The sequence below is a fragment of the Helianthus annuus genome, chromosome 17, assembly GCF_002127325.2.
Source record: "Helianthus annuus cultivar XRQ/B chromosome 17, HanXRQr2.0-SUNRISE, whole genome shotgun sequence".
Classification (NCBI taxonomy): domain Eukaryota; kingdom Viridiplantae; phylum Streptophyta; class Magnoliopsida; order Asterales; family Asteraceae; genus Helianthus; species Helianthus annuus.
This window is the reverse complement of record NC_035449.2, coordinates 147668739-147694257: the sequence shown is the minus strand read 5'-3', so window position 1 is coordinate 147694257 and position 25519 is coordinate 147668739. Positions and strand designations below refer to the sequence as shown.

At 37.3% G+C, this 25519-nt stretch overlaps 2 protein-coding genes across 2 annotated transcripts; both read left to right on the top strand.

The window, feature by feature from the left end:
• The first annotated feature begins 9124 nt into the window (after window positions 1–9124).
• On the top strand, window positions 9125–12867 carry LOC110925033. The gene is made up of 2 exons (XM_022169006.1): window positions 9125–9278; window positions 11834–12867. Exons 1-2 carry the CDS (start codon window positions 9125–9127, stop codon window positions 12865–12867), a joined length of 1188 nt encoding a protein of 395 aa, XP_022024698.1.
• Window positions 12868–19124: 6257 nt separating this feature from the next.
• LOC110926293 (protoheme IX farnesyltransferase, mitochondrial) lies at window positions 19125–25222 on the top strand. The gene is made up of 7 exons (XM_022170044.2): window positions 19125–19569; window positions 21227–21356; window positions 21549–21686; window positions 22396–22529; window positions 22637–22765; window positions 24068–24171; window positions 24539–25222. The coding sequence occupies exons 1-7, from the start codon at window positions 19244–19246 to the stop codon at window positions 24916–24918; spliced, it is 1341 nt and encodes a 446-aa protein (XP_022025736.1). The 5' UTR covers window positions 19125–19243; the 3' UTR covers window positions 24919–25222.
• Window positions 25223–25519: the final 297 nt, after the last annotated feature.

Below are 25519 nucleotides of genomic sequence, written 5' to 3'. Positions count from 1 at the left end.
TACATGTGGGTCCAAAAAAGTTTCACCGTTGTCATTTTAATCCACTGGGTTAACTTCATTCATTTTTTCTATTAATGAGAAGGGCAATTCGGTCATTTTATATGGCTGAATTGCCCTTCAAGTTAACAGAATTACATCTAAAATGACCGAATTGTCCTTCTCGTTAACAGAAAAAATGGATTAAGTTAACCCAGTGGACTAAAATGGCAACAGGGAAACCTTTTTGGACCCACAGGCGAAAAATGAAACCTTTGGATAAACTGACAAAATGGCTTAAACCACAAAGACTAAAATAACATTTAAGTCAAAGTTATAATAAAAACTAGAGTAAATTACTTTTTGAGTTCCTGTGTTTTAGTAGTTTTAACCACTTGAGTCCAAAATCAAAAAGTTTAACGCCCTGAGTCCCTAGCCATTTATTTTATAACGTTTTGAGTCCAATTTTGTTTATTTTATAACGATTTGAGTCCAAAAAATTGGACTCAAAAGGTTAAAATTTGGACTCAAAAGGACTCAAATGGTTAAAGAAAATGCTTATAGGGACTTAGGTCGTTAAATTTTTTGCTTTTGGACTAAACTAGTTAAAACTACTAAAATACAGGGACTCAAAAAGTAATTTACCCTAAAAACTATATTCGGTTACCAAAATTACCATTACAATACTAAAGTACAAAACCATGAAAAGTCATAATAAAAACTTATATTCGGCTACCAAAATTACCATTATAAAGTTACCACTTACGAATTTGGTTGTGGTTATTTCAAAAAGACAAAAATATCAGCTCGTTAAGAACGTTCCCGATGCCTGAGCTTGTTTTTTTTTCTTGTACCATAAATTGGCATAGACGATATCATATTGATAGATACTTTAAAATAATTAATAACAAGTGAATCCTTCAGCCTTCCCATTCATAACATGTATTACTCATGCCCGGACAACTAACTTCACTATATGATGGCACATTATATTACGAATAGCGTCGAAATTTAAACTAACTTGAATTTGTACCGTCAAATATTTGACTTGACCCATTTTCGAGTAAAACTTACGCCAAAACTTAAACGAATTGAAAACGAACATAAAATAAGTACGAAAAACATATTATATTTGATCTGACTCATTACCGAGAAAAATTATGTCAAAACGTAAACCAACTTGGATTTATACCAAAGGTCCAAAACGTACTTAAAAAAGAATGGTATTGTGCGTTGTGGGACGTTGAAATGTAAAGTAACTTGAACTTTTACTGCCTAGTGAAAACGTATTATATTTAACCCAACTCGACAAAACATAGATCAACCTAAAACATACATAAAAATAAGCACTAAAACGTATTATATTTGACCAGAGTACATAAAAATAAGCACAAACACGTAAAACTCGAGAGGGATAAAATGATATTTTACAGAGTTTTTATAAAAATAAAAGATCAAAAAAAAACTCTGATATAACCACGGTTACAGTAAAATACCATTTCAAAATTGTTATTTATAATAATTTAGGTAGCTTTATATCATATTTCTAATACTCGAAACGAATTTTATATGTGTTATCATTTTGAAAACGACCTCCAAGGTGATTGTTTGTAAAAAACGACTACTCATTACAAAAAGACGAACTTAAGGCCATACCATAGAAGGCTCCACGCTTGACTAGTCAGACCCATGTTTTTCCCATATGTATGTTGCAATTCTGGAACCACTTTAAAACTTTGTATGAAACTAAAAGTGTAAGCGAGTAAAGTCGAGCTCGTCTAAGCTTAAAGTTGACTAATTTAACTTAAGAGTGTATGTTACAAACGTGTTCCATTTCGAGTTCTATGTTTAAAGCTCGACCCGACTCATAAGTAATTTGAAAATTTTCAAACTTGAAATCGATTCTTTTATTATATATTAATTAATCTAGTTATTAATATATATATTAACTATATCAAATAGAAGTTATTACATTTATACAAATCATAGACTCATGAGTCTAATCGAGCTTGGTATAGAAGCTCGTGCTTGAGCTTGTTTACTAAATGAGCTCTAGATGAGATGGATCCCTCGTTGGTGATTTTAGTATTAATAAGGTAATTTTAGTCTAAGTAGGTTTACTTAATACCAAAGATACATGAGAAAAAGAACGATGTTAGGTGTTGAACATACGCTTGTATACAAAATTATTATGAATTCCAGCAACTTAGACCCCTTGGTGCACAGGGGCAAAGCCCTATAGCGACAACAGGGATTCCAAAGGGCATTGCGAAACTAGCGGGGTCGGGGCAGCATCTTGGAAGGGTCCAAGGATGACGCCCCTGGCGAGGGTCGCTTTGACCAATTAACATAAAAAAAGGTTTACTTTTCGTTGTTAAAAAGCCAATAGACGTTTTTCGTTTTTCATGACCGATAATACAATTGTTGAGATTCGTAGAACTTAACCTACAAGTGTAAAGTATAATCAGTAGTAACTAATCAGTGCTAATCATTAGTAGCAATTGGTTATTAGCGGTGACTTAGATGTCAAAGTTACTACTAATATAGCTTCTATTGAGATTTTCCTCACTTATATATGTAACTAACGACTGACAAATATAACTGTCAATTAAAACATTGTGAATGCTCACAAGTATAAAAGGAGAATCTTTGGTTTGATCCTGATACACTTTTTTATAACAAAATTGCATATTTGTTCTTATTTTCTTTAGGAATTATCAAGATTCAATCTTCAAGAGTATTAATGAACTACTTTTAATTGATATATATCCAGGTAATTACGAATTATATTCTTCCTACCAAATCAAACAAAACCATAGAGAGTACGAGAACCAATGAAAACCAAATGGTTCAACAAAGGGTTACTTGTCATTAGTTATATAACATGATGGCCAGTTTTAATTATGTCGAGTAGGGACTTCTACAAAAGGAAGTGAAACAACAAAAAAAGCTTATTACATAAGTCACCTGAGTGTATTAAGAGTCGTATTCGGCTACCATAATGCCAAACTACATTATTAGTTAATCAAGTATGAATTTGATTATGTTTATTTCAAGCTCGATGTTCTAAACTTTAAAACTATTAAAAAACCATAAAACCGTCTGATGACGGGGTAGCCCAAATCTTAATAAAATGACTAATATACATAACAGCTTAAAAGGTTAAAAGGTTGAGAGGTTCAATACGCGCTAACTCAGGTGAACAGTAAAAAGGACAAGCACAGTGTCCGGTCACATCAACACTTAACGTGTGAACCATTTACGCACAAACAGAACATGTACACAGAGAACACCCTTTTGTCCGCAGGTCCAAACCCTTTAACCCCTAAAAGGGTAAGCCCCTCACTGCAAGTCAGGTTTACTAGTTAAAGGTTTCCCCTTTGAGAAACCTCTTCCCCTATAAATTGCAGCCCATGTTAAGCATGTGGGACACCCGAGGATCAGCAGATATCACTCTAACTCTCTGATTCTTCTTCTCCCTCTTGAGAACCAGCTTCATACTTGCTTCTCTTCTTCTTCTCCCATGAGAACTTGCTTCTTTCAAGTTCTCTTCTTCACACTAAATAATTCATCTTCTCCAACGATCGCTTTCTGGGCTGATTTCTAATCAGCTCAAGGTCTAAGGAAGATAACAACAATACTAGTGAACCTCTCTCCACGTCTTGCAAACGTGGGGGGACCCCACGACCTGCGTTAGGCTAATCGAACCCCTGAACCCTTTTACCCTGGAGATATCGCTACTATCTTTGGTCTATTATTTGTTGCATCAACAAGTTGGCGCCCACCGTGGGGCTACGCCGCTTACTTTATCTTAAAGACCAGTTGTGTAGCTCCATTTTCTCTTTACATCATGTCTGAAAGCGAGTCTCTCGGTCAGGTAAATCAGGTGCCTAACAACACCGATTTAACACCAAATTCGGGTCGGATCTCACCGGTCCTATCTACACCTCTTTCTACTCCCGGAAGTACTCCACCGGGATATGTTCCCGGAGTTCACTTCTTTTCAAACACAAACCCATCTCGGTCAGGGGTTGCACCTACTCAAATCGATGTAATGCATACACCGGAACGCATAGATCTAACACCCGAGTGAGTAGCTAGAGATTTCTTACAACTGAGATTTCTTCTCAACTAGCATGTGAGCTTAGAAAGGAAAAAAAAAGGGTGAGAATAAGGCTAAATTATGAGGAGTCTGAACCCTCATTATCACATGGCCCTCCATCTCTTCTTTTTAGCAGCTCACGTTTAGCCACATCTTACCTTGAAGCTGGTCCTAGTGTGACAGACCAACCACTCAAGCCCTTTAGCTTTTGGGGAGGCCAAGTCCAACCGTTTTTCCCTTATGTACCTCCCAACCCGTTACAACCGGTGCACCTATGGGGCATAAAACCACTCTTGATCAATTATGGCAGTCACCAGCTTCAAGTGTTCCCCCTCCCATTGCTACTTCGTGGAAACAAGCCATGGCCACCCTACCTTTGGCTCGAGGTGCGGTCATGAGCACATCCATGGGAATGCCTTATACAGTAAGCCTTTAAGGCTTTAACCTTATGACACAGATAATGGCATCTTTTATTAGTACCATTAGAAAGCCTTTAAGGATTTAACCTTATGCCCTACCTGATGACACAAATGATGGCACAATTTCCTTTGCAGCACGTGAAAGCTGGATGATGACACGGAAAGCCTTCAAGGCTTTAGCTTTAACTTCATCAACCAAGTGCCAACCGCTCACCAGGGTACCTCAAACGGTAACCCAACTTCAAGGGTACTAGAAGACCTCTCAAAACCCTACAAGCCCAACAAACTTGTCTTGCTTCTCCCAACAAATCGTTGATTACGAGTTTCAAACCCAGATAAAGATGCCATCACGGTACTAAATACTACCTCCAAATCTTCGTCGGGACTGCAAGAATTGAAAAATGACCCAACTCCGAATGTTATCTCATGTTCATGCAAACCCTTGAAGGGTCTTCACGCATATGGTTCAATGACCTTCCTGGACGAAGCGTTCAGACCTTTGACGATCTTAGCAAAAGTTCCCTATAACAACAGAGGCATGTCAATGACGCCACGGTAATCTTCCAGACCAAACAAGGTGATGATGAAAGTCTTAGAGACTTCATCGAAGGTTACAAGAAGGAAGGTTTAACTTACGCCGATGAAAAGATTAGGGTTGCAGGGTTCATGAATGCTATAAATTCCAAATGTCTCACAAGAGACTTCAATAAATGCATGCCCAAAACCCTTGAAGAAGCACTCAAAAGGGCTGAAGCCCACATTCGAGGAGAATAAGCTGTAGACATTAAAGAACAAAAAATAATAATAATAATAATAATAATAATAATAATAATAATAATAATAATAATAATAATAATAATAATAATAATAATAATAATAATAAAAAACCAAAACTCTTAGCCGGAGCTTCCAGTATGGCTCTTATGACAAACGGTTCAAAGGTTCGGATTCCAGAAGGCCTGAAGGCCGGAACCCTCCAAGCCAAGAAAAAACCATAAACTTTACAACCTTAACCATGACTCCGCACGAGATCTTGGCAACCGAAGAGGTAAAACACAGCTTCCGCCCTCCTCAACCTTTGTCAAAAAACAAAAGATCGAAAAAATCAAGCCAATATGGTGAGTTTCACGAATAGAAAGGTCACCATACCAATGATTTCTTCCAACCCAAAAATAGGATCGAAGAAGCCCTCAAGTCCGAACTGGCTCACTTGGTTAAAGGGGTCAAGGACAAGATGGTTGAAAAAAAAAATAATAGGAAGTGAACATGGTCGACCTTGAAAACAAAGCTTCCCACAAACGCCATCATTTCGAGGCATGGGAACATCAACATAAGGAGAAATGTTTTAACCCTCTCAGCGACGATGAACGTTCAAAGCTTCAACAGTCTGAATCCCCCATCGAAGGTATCGTAGACATACCTATCAAGCCTTTAGGCCAAATAACCCATAATGTTTGTTCAACGAGAAACCAAAGGGACGAACCGAACAACTCACTTTTGCGGTGATCAATATCCCTTCCAACTATGATATCATCATAGGAAGGCCAGGGCAAAGTGTGTTTGGAATGGCAGTTTCAGTTGGTCAAGGTACTGTGAAGTTTTCCACTGAAAAAGGGATAGCAACCCTTCAACCTACCCAAGAAGCTTTTGTGGTTGAAGGGGAAAGCTCAAAAAAGGACGAAGACGATAAACATGGGTTAGACATAAACCCAAAATATCCTCAACAGGGGATAAGGGTAAACACTAACCTTTCCAATGAACCCCTCTCATACCTTGAAAAGCTGCTCTTGCACTATGTATTCGCTTGATGCCCCGAAGATATGACCGGCATCCCTCATAGCATTGTTGAAACATGAGTTATGGATCCCATCTGATAATAAGCCCATTATACAAAAGATGGAAAAGCTTGTTCTAGCCGGAATCCTTCGAGAGGTCAAGTATCAATCATAGGTGGCCAATCCCATAATGGCTCAAAAACCCGACAAGTCTTGGAGAATGTATATCGATTTTAAAGACTTGAGCAAAGCATGCCCAAATGATTGCTACTCGCTGCCCGAGATAGACCTCAAGGGTAACTCACTCACAGGCTTCCCATTCATGTGTTTTCTTGACGCCTAAAAGGGTTACTATCAGACCCTAATAATAAAAAAAAGATGAAGAAAAATCCACATCTCACATTGATAAACGTATATCTTGCTATCAAAAAACGCCTTTTGATTTAAGAAATGCAGGTGCCACTTATCAACGTCTGGTTAACAAAGCATTTTCCGAAGAAATCGGTAAGAACATTAAAGCTTATGTTGAAGATTTGGTGATCAAGAGCAAAATGGAATACCAAATGCTCGATGACATACAAGAAACCTTCCAAAACTCGAGAAAGATCAACATGAACCTTAATCCAGTCAAGTCCTCGTTTCTAGGGCACATCATAGGGAAACAAAGCATAAAAGCCAACCCTCAAGGGATGTGCTAACAAGAAAGGCTTTCGATGGAAAATTTACAGCTTTGAAGCGTTTTACCTCAAAAGGAAGCCTTCAACTAAATGAAGCAACACTTGGCTTCACTCCCAACCATTTTGGCTCCGAAAACGGCAGGAACGACCTCTATCTACCTTTCGATTGCTGAAAATACCATAAGTACGGTTCTGATCATTGAACGAAACAAAGTTCAGATACCCGTTAACTTTTTCAAAACTTCAAAATTAGCAGAAATCAAATATTCTTCTTTGAAAAAAAAAACTTGCTCTAGCCCTAGTCCAAACGGCTAGAAGGCTTCGAAGGTACTTTCAGTCACACCCGATATAAGTGATCATTGACTAACCAATTAAGAATGTGCTTGAAAAACAAGAAAATTCCGGACGATTAGCCAAATGAGTTGTAAACTAGGTGAACACAAAATCACCTATGTCCTGAGAAAAGTTGTCAAAGCTCAAATCTTGGCTGACTTCATCTTGTAAGTCCCTAAAGAAGCCATAACAAAAGTTAATACAACTGCAGCTGAACCCTCCAACCCTGATACCTGGAAGCTCTTTACCGACTAAGCTTCCAGCATTGAAGGGTCAGGAGCAGGGCTAGTTCTAATTGATCCTAACGAATTGTAATTCACGTATGCCCTTCGTCTTGAATTTCAGACTACAAACAACAAAGCTGAGTATGAAGCATTGATTGCTGGGCTCAAGCTTGCAAAAATATGGGTGTCAAAAGGCTTCAAGTCTTCACAGACTCGTTACTTGTTTCAAACCAAATAAGTGACAACTACATAGCCAAAGAAATGGGGGTTCAAAAGCTTCAAGTCCTCACAGACTCTCTCAAGCTAAGACAATAACAACTACATAGCAAAAGAACCCAATATGTATTAGTACCGAGAGAAATCAAAGGAATTGATGAACACATTTCAAACATTTTCCATCAAAAAAGTTCCAAGATCTCAAAACAAGAGAACTAATGCATTAAGTAAACATGTATCTCCTACGTTTGCCCACCTCACCAAGAAGGTACTAATTGAGGTGTTAAAAACCTCATCCATCCAAAGACTTGAGGTTCAAGATGTGATCACTAAAAAAGGGGCCAAATTGGATGACTCCCATTGAAAGGTTCCTCAAAATGGTGAATTACCTAATGACCAGACTGAGGCTAAAAGGGTTCGTATCAAGTCAAGGCAATATGTGTTACAAGGAGATATCCTTTACAAAAAGGATACCTTGCACCACTACTTCGATGCGTTGGCCCAGAACAAAGCCAATATCTGATCAAAGAGGTTCACGAAGGGATATGTGGAGCTCATTGTGGCCCAAAATCGGTAGTGTCAAAGTTGATGAACCTCGAACACTTTTGGCCTTCCATGCATCGAGACACCTCCGAACAACTGCGAAAGTATAAAGCTTGTCAGTTACATGCTCCGACACCCAAAAGCCTCAAACATGACCCCGTTCCCATCTCCTCGGCTTGGCTATTTTACAAGTAGGGAATAAATATCATTGGTCCATCCCCACTAGCCAAATGAGGAGTCAAGCTCTTATTGGTAACCGTGAACTACTTCACCAAGTGGCCAAAAGTAAAACTATTGGCAAAAATCTCAGGGAAACATGTCATTGATTTCGTTTGCGAAAACATAATCTGTCGTTTTGGGCTCCAGGGGTACTAATCACGGATAACGGGAAGTAGTTTGCCGAGAAGCCTTCTAGCTCCTGGTGTAAGGAGTTCAGAATAACCCAAGTATTCAGCTCGGTAGCTCACCCACAATCCAACGGCCAAGTTAATAGGACAAACAACAAAATTGTTGAAAGGATTAAATCTCGATTGGAAAGATGCGACAACAACTGGCTCGAATAGCTTCCCAATGTGCTATTGGAAATTCGAACAACAAAGAAAACGAGCCACACGAAAACACCCTACAGCCTAGTGTTTGGATCAGAGGTTGTAATCCTAGCTGAAATCGGAGTAACAACACAAAGAACATTTAACATCGACCTCGAGCCAAATAAGAGAGAGACGATGAATTTGGAACTCCTCCAATAGGCTCGTGATCAAGCAGCCATACAAAAAGCAAGGTACAAACATGGAATTATATTACAATACACGGGTGAAGCATGAACGCTTCAAGCCTGGGGACCTTGTGCTTCGAAATAATGAGGCCGGAAAGAAAGAAAGCCAAGGAAAGCTTGGCCCTAAATAGGAAGGGCCATACACTATCTTTAAAGCCCACAAAGGGGGATAATACAAGCTGGCAGGTCCGCAAGGCAAAAAACTTCCTCGCCATTGGGACGGCAAAAACCTTAAAAGGTTCCATGTTTAACCAAAACGTGTTACAAATAGTTCCAAAAAGTTGTTCTATTCCCCTAGTAATCAAAGTACTTTGAAATGAATGAACAATGAATCAAAATTTGTCTTTCTATCCTATAATCAGGTTGAGAACCTAGCAAGAAACTCCATGGCAAGGGCCATGTAAGGGGATGAGCTCCCAGGCCACATCGCTCAATAGGTTCAAGGGTTGAATGGACCTATATAAGGGGTGAGTTCCTAAATCAATACAACTCCATGAGACTCGGAGAAATCTTAAAAATCATGTCTCATAGACGGGTTTGAACAGCCTACACCAAATGTTCCTTAAGCCCCAACATTGGCTTACGAACTAAAAAGACTCTAAGTGAATGTCATACATAGGATAGAGGTTGTATCTTCTTGTTAAAAATATCCTAAGGCTAAGTGACTGCAGCACTGAATCCTTTAAGGTATAAATAACATAAGATGCACCACCCAAAACAAAGACAACATGCAAAATCAATGAAAACACAAGGGAATAAATAGAACAACATAGCAAGATAAGTTAAAGATAGCAAGGGCCATACTGGCCATCAAACATAAAACATTGTCCACAAGCCTTCAAGGCTTTAACCACCAAGGGATCTAGACGGTTCCTTTAAAATAAAAAGATGTTCAAACAAACAACCCATAACATTGTTCGACATGCTAAGAAAGCTATGAATTAAGGCCTTTTCTTCACTTAGCAACGTCAGGGATGGTAGACTTTGCTGCATCATCCTTCTTCGAACCTCCATCATCTTGGGTCTTTTTAAGCCTTCCTCTTTTTCCTCCCTGCTGCACCAGCTACCTCAGAGGCTTCAAGGCTTGAACCCTTTGAGCCCTCACCACCTTCAGAACACGTTTCCTCGCTATCTCTAAAGCAAGGACGTTTCTTCGAGATTGACTTCAACACTTCATTACAAACAGCCTCATTAAGGCCCTTGGGTTTTAGCTCCTGCAAGACAGGCAAAGGTTTACCAAAACACTTGGAGACTTCACCCACATAAGGGTAAATAATATGCCCTACCTTCAAAATAGTTTCCTTGAAGACTTCGAAGGCTCTGGATTGAACCACGACAACCACGTCCCCCTTTTTTCCATTATTGACGCAAACTCTAACCCCAACACCATAAGAACCATAGCAGCAACAAATTCTTTTCCTTTGTTTGTGATAATTAGGTACTTTTTTCTATGATATGTATTTTTAATTGAAAACTATAGTTGTTTAATCTTGATGTTGTAAATTTAATTTGCCATAAACGACTTAAGTTGTTCAATTTCACTTTCGTATGTTTTAATTTGTAGAAATTAGGTTTTTAATAAAGTTGATTTGATTATTTGTGTGAAAAGTTATATTAACATGGCGGCTCTGATGATACTTGATTATGATAATTTGACTTTCTTGTTTACAAGTTCTAGCCTATAGCATCTTCATTGATATGTGTGCTTGAATAAAGTTGTGGTGTATATAGATTATGTGACTTTTGATTCGATTTTACTTGTTTGATTATATTGATTTAGACTTTGATCATATTGAATGAAGTTGTGGTGTATTAGACTTTGATCATATTGATTAAGGTTTGTTTGTTTATGATTTATACAATTCTCTTTATATGTGTGTCATTAAGTTATAGTTAATACTACCATGGATCCAAGCAACCTAAACAACCCGCCACAAACTCTGTGGATGACACCCGTTGATCCGATGTGGGCGACTCCACAATTTTCTTTTACAAGCTACAATCAAGTTCCTAATGCATTCAACCAACTCCCTCAAATCCCGACTCCTAACACGTTCATGCAACTCTCTTAAACCCTAAATCCTAACGCGTTCACGCAACTCCCTCAAACCCCGCAACCTACTAGTTTATTTCAACTTCAACAAATCCAATTTCAACACCAATATCAACAACTTAAAACGCTCCAACAAAGCCAAAGTCGGCCTATTCATACGAAAGTCTGATCGTGAAGACTTTAAGCTAATGGCGACAAGCATCGACTCGCTCCTGGAAAAAGATAAAGAAGTGTTGCAAAAAATGAAGGCGAAAACTGCTCAAAAATGGGGTCTTTAAATTATGTCGTTATCATTTTTATATTTTCTAGTTTTCGTCTTTAATTTATGTCGCTGTCGTTTTTTTATATTTTCTAGTTGTAACGAAATTGATTCAATTTTATATTGTATGGATTAAATTACTTTTTTTTTTCAATTTTGGGACAACTCTGTTATAGATCTCTCATGTAATTTGGGCTAAATCGGTTATATTATTTATACCTACAGTAGCAAAGAAAAAGAAGAAACATGTTATCCCACCACCATGACGTCACCAACTTCTTCTGGCGAGATCAACGAATTTTTTTTAATGTGGTGATGGAAACGACACATATAATTATAAAGGAGGAAGAAACCTCATCCAAACGGAGAAAACGACAACAATGTTTAAATAGGGATCGTGAAGGTATTTTTTCGTGCATTATATTTTTTGAAGTGTCGTTTATATCTTAGTGTAATTTATATTTTTTTGTAAAATATGTAGGTGCCCACAATAGGTTGATGGTCGATTACTTTGTCGAAAACCCGGTATACACAGATGAAATGTTTAGGCGTCGTTTCCGAATGAGCTATCGTCTTTTCTTACGTATAGCCAACAATTTGGCTAATTATGACCCATTTTTCACATTAAGATGGGATGCTACTAGTAAAAAGGGATTTACCACTTTACAAAAGTGTACATCGGCAATTCGCCAATTGGCTTACGGTACAAGTAGCGACGTGTGGGATGAATATTTGAATATGTCTGATAGAACTTCACGAGAGAGTTTGTATCAATTTTGCAAAGGGGTGGTCAAGCTATACAGCACGAAGTACTTACGAAGGCCAACAAAGAATGACATCATAAAGTTGTACCAGGCACACGAAAGTAAACATGCTTTTCCTGGAATACTTGGTAGCATAGATTGTATGCATTGGCCTTGGCATAATTGCCCTAATGAATGGCAAGGTCAATTTACTCGAGGTGATCATGGTCATCCCACATTAATTCTAGAAGCCGTGGCATCAAATGATCTTTGGGTTTGGCATGCTTTCTTTGGTGTTCCTGGTTCGAATAACGACATTAACGTTCTTGGTCAGTCAGATGTTTTCAATGATATCGTTAACGGTACGGGGCCTGATTCTAGGTTTTCGGTTTCAGGAGTAGAATACAAGCACATGTATTATCCAGCTGATGGAATATACCCAACATACACAGCGATTGTTAAAACTATACCGTATCCAGAAGATGAAAAAAGAAAGAAATTTGCAAATTGTCAAGCACTTGAATTTGAACTCAAAACATTGAGATATTGTATGTATGCTTGTATCTTGCTGCATAACATGATTATCGAAGACGAAGGTAACGCCATATGTGAATATGATACTAACGACATTCATGAGAATGTTGTAGCAGTTGATGAAGGGCAACAAGAATCTAACATGTGGGCGTTATACAACGAGACTACGCATAACCATCTTCATTCGGATTTGATTGAACATGTTTGGCAATTTGGTCAGGTTAACAACAACGAGTAGATTTTTTCTTAATTTATAATAATGATGTGCGTGTAGTGTAATATATTTTTAATGTATATTTAAGCCCTTTTTACACTTTTAGCCAAGTTTTAAATTTATAAAACACGATATTTACTAACACTAAACACACATATGGGCAAGTGCACCCATCGTGGACGTAGTATAGTGTTGGTAAGATACCGAGGTCGTCCAAGGACACAAGAGCTTTTAGTACCGGTTTATCCTCAACGTCTAATCAAATCAAAAAGTTAGAAAAAGATTTTTAAACTAAGAAAATAAAAACTAACTAAATGCTGAAAAATAAAATAAAATAAAAACAGATAGACAAGATGAATCACTTGGATCCAACTCGTGTATTAGTATAACCTTTGATTATTTTCGCACTTTTGCACTTGTTTAAGAGATTATCTTAGTTATTGTAGTAGGCCCCTCTTTTGAAGGCGACGTTACCCTCAACCCAGTAGTTTGAGTCAGCAAGGATACAATCCTAAAGGGTTGGATTATTGGAAGATAATGAATTAAGTTATTAATGCAAATTGTGGTAGGCCCCGCTTTTGGCGGTGACATTACCCTCGACTAAGTAGTCTGAATCAGCAGGGATACAGGCCTAAATAGCCGGATTATAGTATTAATAGTAGTTAACTTATGAGGGGGTCAAAGAGTTTGGATCCCCGCCATCCAATACCTATGGGCATTGGAGGGGATCCTACTAAATTTGACCCAGGTCCCTTGCAGGACCTCTAAACGCTGAACAAGGGCAAGACCCTTACCAAACCGTTCCCTTAACCCCCGACCAGGTAGCCAACATACCTCCATATAGACCGTGGAGATATGAATGGTGAAAATCTTTTATTTTATATAGACAGTAAAATAATGCCAAGACACCACGGACAAACGATAAGGAAAGATCACCTTCAACATAAGCAACTAGTTATTAAAGTCATTAATACAAAACCAAATAAAAAGTGCAAAAGATTAAAAATAAAAAGTATTATACTAAACACTTGTCTTCACCAAGTGATGTAAGAGACTTAGGCAAACATGGCCTTGATTGTCAAGAACTCTTACGATCAATCTTGGATCCCGAGACGACTCACACACTCTATGATGGACAATGGATGATGGTGGTGGATGATGGTGTTATGGTGGTGGTGGGTGGTGGATGAAGTGTGAGAGAGGTGGTGTGCCAAGGGATGAGTTGAAATGAAACCAAGCACTCCTATTTATAGGCTGAACAGAAGGCTGGGCACGGCCCCGTGTCCGCTGGACACGCCCCCGTGCCCGTCTGACACTCTCTCTCTTCATTAATTGTAATTCGCAATTACAATTAATGCGCCTGCTGTACTTTCGCCACGCTCCCGTGCTCACTGGACACGGCCCCGTGGTGCGCAATAGAAGCTTCTATAGGTTTGTCTTTTCTGCTGCTTCTTGGGCACGGCCCCGTGCTGGCTGAGCACGGGGCGTGTTCAGTCTTCTGACTTCTCTTCTCTGCTTGGAAGGATGCCGTTGAGGGGTCGGGCAATCCACTTTTGTTCCTTTTCTTGTATTTATGTTAGAATTAGTTGTCTTTTTGCTTCTTTTGTGAATTTGAGCTCATTTCATCCTGAAAATACAAAAGGAAGACAAAAACACTCTTTTTCCAACATTAGCACTTAAAAAGGGTTAGTTTTATGACTCATTTGATGTAATTTATATGTTGCATTTTACACACATCAATATGTAGTTTAAATTTGGATGTTATTTTTTTATTAATTTGAATGTTACGTAGTTTTATTAAAAAAAAATATTTATGTTTATTTGTTGTTTATTTAATAAAGAGTTAATTACACAAATGGGTCATATGGTTTATACCTAGTTTCGCCTTTAGGTATTAAGGTGGTGTTTGTTTTTTGGCCAGAAGTGCTTCTGGCCACTTATGTCTGCGTCGCGCAGACGCGCGCAGACGTTTGATGTCTGCAGCTTGTTTGTTTTCCGGAAGCACTTCTCACTAAAAAGGTCTTCCCCACCTCTTCCCCAAGCAGACATGTCCCAACCTCTTCCAACCTCTTCCAACTTCATCCGCCGCCCATCCCTGCTCCGCCACCACCTCCACCCCTGACACCACCACATCTGCCACCACCTCCACCCCCGACACCACCTCATCCGCCGCCCACCCCTGCTCCGCCGCCCACCAGATCTTTCCCTCTTCTCCCTCATCTTGTGGAAACCCTAATCATACCTAACCAGCCGCACCCCTTGGTTCTCCTCCTTTCTCTATCTGTTCGGTGACCAGAGCCGGTTGCCGGCTCCCCTTCTTCTCTGCGCGAGCCCCCCACCACTCCACCTCCTTTCTTCTCTCGACGAAACCCCCATACCCCCCACGTCACCTGCAACCCCCCTCTTCGTTTGGCAGCGACGACAAGAACGAGAGAGAGAAGCTAAGCCATCTTCACGGTGGTGGTGGTGTTGGTGGGTTTCCGGTGACGGTGGTGGCAGTGGGTGTTCGGTGGAGGTGGTGGAAGTGAGATGGTAGCGGTGAGTGTTAGGTGGTGGTGGTTGCGACGGGGTGGTGGTGGCTGCGACGGGGTGGGTGGTGGCTAAAGTGGTGGTGGTTGGTTGTGGTGGTGGAGGTGGACGGTGGTTGTGGTGGTAGAGGGAGGCAGGTAGAGAGAGATGAGAGAGAGAGATGTTCTGTGTTGTGTGTGTGTGTTTAATGTGAGAAGAGCTTTTTATATATAAAAAAACAAACCCTCTTCTCCTTGCAGACTGCAGACATTTGGTCCACCTCTTCTCCTGCAGATGGCTGCAGATGTGGTCCGCAGACTGCAGACCTTTTCCCGCAGAAAAAACAAACAACACCTAACTTTTTTTAACAGATTTAGGTTTTATGGTTTCAATTTTGTAACACCTTTGGGTACTAACACCAAAATTACCAATATAATGACTAAAATACCCTTCCATTCTTTTTAATTTTATCATGTAACACATTTGGGTACTAACACCTAATTTTATTTAAGTTTAAATCAATTTTACAAAATCAATTTTTTTTCATATTTTTATTATATCTCCTAATTAATATAAAATCTATTTATTTTTTATAGGTAAATATAAATTAAAAAAGTCAGAAAACGTCCGCTCCAATTTTTATTTATTAATAATATTACTAAATAAGATAAATATCTGACTAATATTATGAATATATAAAAACTCTTTAAAATATAAATTAAATAATGAAACAAATGATATAATAAGTATCTATTAAAATTCATAGCAATCTTGAAAACACACGAATATAATATCTGAAAATTAGTTAAATTAATATATCAAGATATGTAGCATAATCGAGAAAAACTGTTTAAAAATAACTACAACTAATTTAATATATTTTGTAGTAAATTGTAAAAAAGTATAATCTAATTTGATTTGTTTGTCACGATCAATTACTTGGCACATTTTTGAGACGGTGTGATTAAACCATGACGTTTCTATTTTATTTGTGTATCTATGTGCTTAGCAAACACTTTAGTTCCGATGAGATACAGTCCTTTATTATTATTGTTATTGTTTTTATATTATTTAATCTCATATATTTAAAATTACAAAATTAAAACAAAGTTTTATACGTTAAACAAGTTTACTACACGGAGTTTTAACTTAATATCTTAATAATAATTTATTTGCACATTACCAACTATTATTATACCTATTGAATTTTTAATTATTTAAAATTTTGAGCAACTTCTATCGCGTTAAATTATTTATCATTTCTTTAAAAATTGAATATATATATATATATATATATATATACACACTTATAAGAAATAGATTTTATGTTAATTAAGAGATATAATAAAAAGATGAATATAAAAAAAAATTGATTTTGTAAAATTGATTTAAACTTAAATAAAATTAGGTGTTACTACCTAAAGGTGTTACACTGATAAAATTAAAAAGAATGGAAAGGTATTTTAGTCATTATATTGATAATTTTGGTGTTCGTACCCAAATGTGTTACAAAATTGAAACCATAAAACCTAAACCTATTAAAAAAAGTTAGTACCTAAAGGCGAAACTAGGTATAAACCACACGACCCATTTGTGTAATTAACTCTAAAATAAATAAAATATATTTCACAAAAAAAAAGGCGGATAATGGTTTGGGTCATGACCACACCCTTTAGATAGTGATTTTGGATGGTGAATTAGAGGATGATGACATGGCGCTGACGTACAGAATCATGGTGGTCATAAGGGTAATGACCACACCCTATAGCCGTATAAATTTTTAGTTAGGATGATTGCAACCACACAATAAATAAATAAATTTATCGATGATAATCGACAAGTACTTCTAATATTGCATATCAAACATGCTATTAGCATTTTTTTTAAGTAACCATGTATTTTAAGACATTAAAAACCTCGTATGGTGGTGACTAGATCAAGAGGTCAACAGGTTTTGATCATTGGTCAACTCAGGCCTCAAATTATTTCAATCGACATATAGATTAACAGTTTGTTAAGTGCTTATATACACATTTCTTATATGATTCGAAATAGCTAAAGATGTTGGTAAATCTTCCCTTTAGACCACACAACTACGAATATCACAACTTAGTCAAGTATACACGATTTCCTTTAAAGTTCAAACTTTCTTTCGACCTAAATCCATTGCCCAGGTTATCACCTTTGTGGAAAAACTGCAAAATGATGAAAATTGGGCAAAGGCAAACATGATACACGAGGATCTTGTATACGTGGATTTCAGCGGTGTCAGACCAAGTTGAGCCTCATATATAGGGGTGTGCAAAAAACCGAATTAACCGAACCATAACCGAATTAACCGACAAAACCGAACCGAAAAAACCGAACCAAATAAAAAACCGGTGGGTCGGTTAATGTTTTTTTTGAAAACCGTATGTAGCGGGTCGGTTATGGTTATCATTTTTTCCATACCCACCATAACCGAACCGACATGTAATAAATCTTTGTAGGCTTTAGGACTTTTCACCACATTTTTAACATTTGATGTTTTTGACTGAAGATTTTTAGTACTTATTGGGTTTTCATATCATTTTATGGTTTTGGTTGAATGTTTATTTGAATTTATGGAATGTATCATATCACTTTATTTGAATATTCAATAATAATTGGTGTTAATATTATAGATTATATGTATTTTTTAATACTATGTAATATACTAATATATACAAATATACAATAACAATTTATTCCATGTTAAAAAAGTTAAAGCTATTTTTAGCTAAGCTAAATACACGGTTAACCACCCATAACTGAGGGCATGTTTGGCTTAGCTTATTTTCAACTTTTGAAAAGTTCTTTTGGCCAAAATAAGTCAGGAATTCCTGACTTTTGGCAAATCCCTCTCACATAAGAAGAAAAGCCAAACACTTTCAAAAGGACTTTTGCCCTTCAAAAGTCCTTTTACCCTCAAAATAAGGAACCCCAAACACCCTCTGACCCGCTATAACCATCAAAACCGAATAACCATAACCATCATAACCGATCGGTTATAGTTATAGTTATCCAATAACCGACATCGTGATTATGGTTATGGTTTTTGGTCAAAACCGACCCATGCACACCTATACTCATATATATGCATCATTACCTTGCATTTTTGCAACCAACTGTTTCCACGACTTGAGGCGGTACCCCCTTGATCACATGACAACAAAATTATTTATATTAAAACATATAGGCATTCCTCTAAAAAATTATTTCTATTACATCTTTCTCAATAAACCACAGGTTATAAGATGTCATGTATTTAATTGTTACAAAGGTTGTTACGACGTTCTTATTTTTTTATCTATGTTTTGATAAAATATTTTTTCAAAAGCAAGCGGTTGAAATACAATTATTATTTTTACCTTAACGAATCAAAGGGATATTGTCTGAACAACATCGCTACCTATATTGGTCCTTATGGTTTTCTCGACATCTCTACTGTTGTCGAAACTGACAGAATAACAATGGAACTGGTAGTATTATTCGTTTTTGCCGTTTTCACAAGATGCAAAACATGTGCTGATATCATTTTAGTCATATCATGATTTTTTTTTGTTTTATCTTTTCGTTGTTATACCGAGTACCGATACCAAACTGGTACCATAATAAATCGAACCGATTCTAACCAGATACCCGCCTCAAACATGTGAGGGATTTGACTAGATGATATTGTGTGATATTTTTGGGGCCAAAAAGATACTTCGTTAAAACCACACCACTAGAATAACACAATTACAAAAGCACAAGGACTCAAAATAACCATTTCATCAACCAAAACCGACTTCAACGTCGTCTCCTCCCACCGCCCCCCTTCCGCCACCTCTTTCAGGCGATCCGCCGCCGTGTTCGCGGTTAATCCTCCGCCATGTGGAGAAGAAGAAACTCGCTCAGTCAATTCACTCAACTCGCCTCTTCCAAACTTCATTCTCATCCGAATATTATTATTCAACCTACTTCTCTTCGTCTCTTTCAAATCTCCGACACTCACAACCGTTATGGATTAATCACCAGATCCAGCACCACTTCCGTAGAGTCATCTTCCGGTTCTGCGAAATTAGGTTTTTCCGGACTGGATCCGGTCCGTGCGATCGGGTCGACCGTTGATACGACGTCGTTAGGGGCGAGAGGAGTTGCTGACGTGGCCAGGCATTATGGTCGGTGTTATTGGGAGCTATCTAAAGCTAAACTTAGGTTAGTTGTAAATTTGTAATTCGGTTTTTATTAATTTGATTGCTCTGATGTTTGTTAGGTTTTGTGATTTTTTATTTGTATTTGCATATGGTTATATGTAGATTTCTGTTGATGAATATTGCATAGAATAGAATAGAATAGAATTCCTTTTTATTGTTTGATGAATGATTGAGAGAGTGAATTGATTAGGAATGAGATTAGTGTTGGAAAGATTGGTGTTTCTAGAAACCGGCACTCCGGCAGGGAAGATTAAGGTTGAATGAATATTTTTTTGTTTGAGGAAAAAGGATAGAAAAGAGTAATTGCGTCGACTCGTCGAGCTGGAGTGGAAGCGTTGAATATAACGAAAGAGTTCACGACTATTTTTGTATGGCTTTAATTAAGTTGTAGGCTTGTAGCGAAGAGGGGATAGTTGCGTTGATGGTTAGTAAGTGTTAAAGAGTTCTGTTTCTAGAATATTACTGTGACCAGGTAGCTGTTATGGAGCTATGGTCTTAAATTTTTCTTAAGAATTTTGTATGCAAGAAAGTGTAGACTTCCCCTACCCCGCGTGTGAAAGAAAAACTGAGTAATATAAGGTAGGATGGGACATGCAAAATACATGAACTATTACAACTTAGATATAAAGGCGCTAATCATGGTTGCTTTCTGTCTGAAGGATGACAAATGGTGCAATAGTAGTATTTGTATGTGGTATGTCCAGAATCCAGATTGTTTGGGAATTGGGAAAAAAGTTCCGAAAATTGCCTTTAAAAAGTGGTTGTATATCTGTGCATACAATCAAGAAGCCGTGAAGGCTTAAATTTACCTTTAATTAGTATAAGCGTCACTTGTTTCACTCCTTGGATCCATTGAATATACTTCTGACTATATAATTTCTTGTGAATATACTTCTGACTATATAATTTCTTGTGACGGGCTCTAAGAACAAAATTGAAGGTTATCTACCACCATCTTTCTTCTACTTGGGATCATTGTGTTTTATCACTTTTTTGTGATATCTCTTTTGATGTACGTTTTGGACTTTTGGTTGGGATAAGTTCAATGAGGTTGTAGACTAAAGTTGATGAATAATATCGAACCTTTATAATGAAACGATTCGTTGGTGACTTTTTTCAAAGGACTATATCTAACATACTAATTAGACATCTTAATCCGTAGAGGCCCTCAGGGCCCCATTCAAAAGACCATGTCCACTCTGATATCAGTAGCATCTCCATCATTCCCATTGCAGCTTCCCATTGTGTGGCATCTTACAACTATCAGTATCAATACAAATTTTTTTTCTGTTTGGCATTTCTTTTATCAGTATTAATGCTACTTCAAAGCAATCAAACCCTTAAGTAAATTTATATAACTAAAACAGTATATCTTTATGATGACAAGTTTATATTGCGTTGAATTTTGATGGAATTAATATCTCAGTTTCTTACTTTCTTGCACGACCTTTATTAGGTAGATCAACATGTTGCTTATCTTTCTGTTTGCAAAAATGAATGCCTTTCAAACTGCTTATGTTGGTTATGTTACAGATGTCAAGCCCTTTCTAATTCTTAGTTTCTTGTTTTATACTTATCTTCATTTGTTTTCAGAAGAGATGAAAAGTTTATGATAGCTTTCATGTATCTCATCTGGTTATTTTTTCCCATACTTTTAGCATGCTAGTGGTTGCTACATCTGGAGCAGGCTATGTTCTTGGGAGCGGTAGTGCTGTTGACTTAGCAGGACTTGGTTACACTTGCATGGGAACCATGATGGTAGCAGCATCTGCTAGCACTTTAAATCAGGTAATTTTTTGAATTTTGATTTAAAATATTCTAATATTCAGACATAACAACCAACCTGTGGTCCTGTGTTGCTTCACTGTTTTCATTTGCTCACATTAGTGCTATTATTAGCTTATTATCGTTATGACGTTATCATTTCTTTGCTATCTTTGCATTATACTAATTATTAGAGTAATTTTATTTGTGGATTAGGTATTCGAGGTTAAGAATGATGCGATGATGAATAGAACAAGGAGAAGACCATTACCTTCAGGACGAATTACTATTCCTCATGCAGTTACATGGGCTTCTTCTGTTGGTCTTGCTGGCACAGCTCTACTCGCAAGCAAGGTGGGAAATCGATTTCATTAACTCTTGTAAAAAGATAAGCAAAAAAATTGTAATTATATAATCCTTAATTACTCAATATGAGAAATATAATTTTTCTTATACAAAATATATTGTTAAAACAATCTCGTTGAGATATTTAAATGGTCCAAAATTGAGTATAAATTTTCAATAAGTGTTTATACTATTTATAGTTAGTTTTATAGTTAATTACTTCCTTAAAGAATTAAGTAGATATAAAAGCAAAGAAGCTTAAACATAATAAGTCTATTATTTTAGTAATTAGTTTAATTTTTATATTCATAATTAGTTTGTTCTATATAATAAATTTATTCACTCACTATAGTATTATTTAGTTTATAAATAATTATTTAATTGAAATAATTACAGTGATAATATAAATTCGGTGTAAACTCTGGCGTATGCGTTGCGATTTGATTATAATTTGTCTCCAAGAAGCTAAATTGGTTAACTGGATCAAATGGGTCAAAAGTTACTCAAAAGTGTTATCAAATGCTCAAAACCTGTGAATTGTCTTATTACAGAAAGTTAGATTAGATTATTATATTACTGATATAGTTTTAATTATCTTAGTTAATACATTACTTATGTATGAAACTCAATGACAATTTTTCTGATTGCCACCTGTACTTGAGACCTACCTTGATTTGAGATACTAAAATGAGAACATTTTACGGCAAGATTTGTGCAGGTTAATTTATTGACAGCTGGACTTGGTGCTTCAAATCTTTTTCTCTATGCGTTTGTTTACACCCCATTGAAGCAGATACATCCAGTTAATACTTGGGTTGGGGCTGTTGTTGGTGCAATTCCTCCTCTTATGGGGTAAGTAATCTTCTGTTAAATACTCGATAAATTAAGCATTATTGTATTTATATCAGTTATTATGTTTTGATATTTGTATTCTTATCTCTCTCTTTCTCTCATCAAAGGTGGGCTGCAGCTTCTGGTCAGATCTCATCACTCAACGGATGGATCCTTCCTGCTGCCCTGTATTTTTGGCAACTACCGCATTTTATGGCCCTTGCATATTTATGCCGTGATGATTACGTAACTGGAGGGTATGTAACCAACTCACTCGCTTTTCAAATTGTTGTGTTGTTTTTCTGCATCATCACTAGCTTTTTTGTTTTGTCAAATAGTATGGTTATGGTTAGAGATATCAAATTAGTTGATTTCTTTATGAAAATCATTCATCTATGGAACAGTTAGGTGTTCGCATTACTTGATGAGAGCATATTTTGACAATGTTCTTTTTTTTATATTTTTAGTGTGTTTTTAACTTGTTTGTTGAGAACAATTTTTGTTTTTGAACTTCTAAATTTATGTTTATGCATACATGATTGTGTGTGTAGGCGAAGGTCGGAATGATCAAATACAAAACAATCTTAACCCAGGAAGTGTAGGAAACCAGGTCAAATGAACTCTGATTGAGCTCATTTCAGCGGCGTTGGAAGTGGTTCGTTGAACCCTTTTTAGGGTTTAGAGTTTAACTTAATATTTTTGCTTTAGGGTTTAGCATTAGCATTAGGGTTTACTGCTTGCGGTGTGCGCGTAGGGGGGGGGGGGGTTAAAATTGCACTACTTCTAACGTTAGTTTACTAATTTCGTGAAAATAACGTTAAAAGCGGCAGATGGTTAATCATGCATCATGTGGTGGCGTTGATATCCGAAAAGCAAGGGGGTATGTGCACCAATCGGTCTTTGTCCCGATTGCTAAGTGCTATGTGTCCAAGACTTGATGCAAAACTACTATCGAGTTGGGGTCTCACTGGAAGCAACCTTTCTATTCCTACGAGGTAGAGGTAAGGCTGTCTACATCTTACCGTCCTCAGACCCAACCTTAGCTTTGCTATTGGTGGGAATTACTGAGTATGATGATGATTTAGAGTTTAGGTTTTAGCCTTTAGGGTTTATCGTAGGTTTTAGCCTTTAGGGGTTACAATTTATATTATAGGGTTTAGCTTTAGGGTTGAGATATGGGTTTAGGGTTCGGGTTTCTGGTTAGGGGTTTGACGAGTCGGTTCCAATGCCGCTGAATTGAGCTCCACCGGGGTTTGTTTGACTTGATTTCTTACACTTCCTAGGTTAAGGACATACCGGATCCTTACTCTGTGTGTGTAATCGTGTACTATATAATTATATACACACACATATACATATATATAGGGCCACATCAAATACACGTCCAGTTTTAAGTAGGGAATGACGAGAACTGCATAAACACTTGTGCATATATGGTGACAAAAGAATAGTGGCAGTTTGGCAGTTCTCTACTTAAACTATAAAAGTTGAGTCTGTATTGAACGATCCTCCCTTTATGTGTGTGTGTACTAATCGGTTCCAGCTTATGTAAACTTCAGGTTTAAGATGCTCTCTTTCGCTGATCCTTCGGGTAGGAGAACAGCCTTGGTGGCTTTGAGAAATTGCATATATCTGATTCCATTGGGATACTTGGCCTATGATTGTAAGTTTGCTGTGGAACTAATATGAAATCTGTAACTGATTATCGTTTTCTATAAACAAGTAGTATGCCGCGAATTTATATAAGTAGTGGGTTACTACCGGCACTCCGCGACAGGTTCGAAACGTAGATAAAAATAAGCAAATCGCGAGAGTTAAAGTTGTTTGATGTTTTAGTTGATGGGCTAAACATGTCATTGTTAAAGTTGAGGGGCTAAAGTTGTTTGTTATTAAAGTTGAATGGCTAAAGTTGTTTCATGTGACAAAATAACATACATATATATAGTATATATAATTTCAATAACATAATAATATTTTTTGAAGACAAATGATTTATGAGGTTTTGTTTTGTCACGTGGACTATTTTGCAGGGGGTATAACTTCTGGATGGTTTTGTCTAGAATCAACGCTACTGGCTCTAGCAATTAGTGGAACAGCGGTCTCATTTCTCTTGAACCGTACAAAAGCAACCGCCAGAAGAATGTTCCACGCAAGCCTTCTCTATTTGCCCGTCTTCATGTCTGGCCTTATGTTTCACCGAGTTTATGATGACGATCAATATTTACTTACAACGGAAAACACCAAGGATAATATGGTCATGTCACACCCTACTACCAACAAGCAGGAAAGCAGAAATCCCGACAAGGTAAAACACACCAAGGGTAATACGGTCAAATCACGCCCACCTGTGGCGTATGCGTCTGTAGCCCCGTTTCCTTTTCTGCCAGTTCCTATATATGCACCCTCTTGAATTACTGCAGCATGTTTCATTCATATGCACCACCTCATGATTATGAGATCATTGTAGAAAGGTAACTTGTAAAAGCAAATTGCTACGGGTTTTTGATTTAGTGTTGGGCTGGCACCAACATGTAACCAGGGTTTTGTTCATTGTAAAATCTGTTTGTTCTTGTGAGTTGTGTTTAAAGAGTCATCTAGAGCTCTTTTTGTGTTTTAACGGGTCGAGTTTATTTTTGAAGTTGGTTACCGGAGTTTGGGCATCTATGTTTTGCCGATGACATGATTAATAAATTTGTCGATGATTCACATGTTAATGGATACTTCAGCTGTGTGACCATCATGCCTGGCAATCTTGACCCGAACACCCTATTGTTGGGTTGATTTGTACTTTAATAATTAAGCCATGGGTTGTTTTGGGTTAAGCTAAAATTCTGAAAGGGTCTAAATGGGCTAGGCCGAAAAAAGAACGGATTCTTCTAAACACAACAGCTCCGTCGATTCTTCAACTCCACCCCTGTCGATCCACCTCCACTGTTCTCTGTTTTTGTCCATGTGGTTCTACTTTGACACCATGGATTCTATGGAGAGAAATGATAGCGGATCTAATCCTG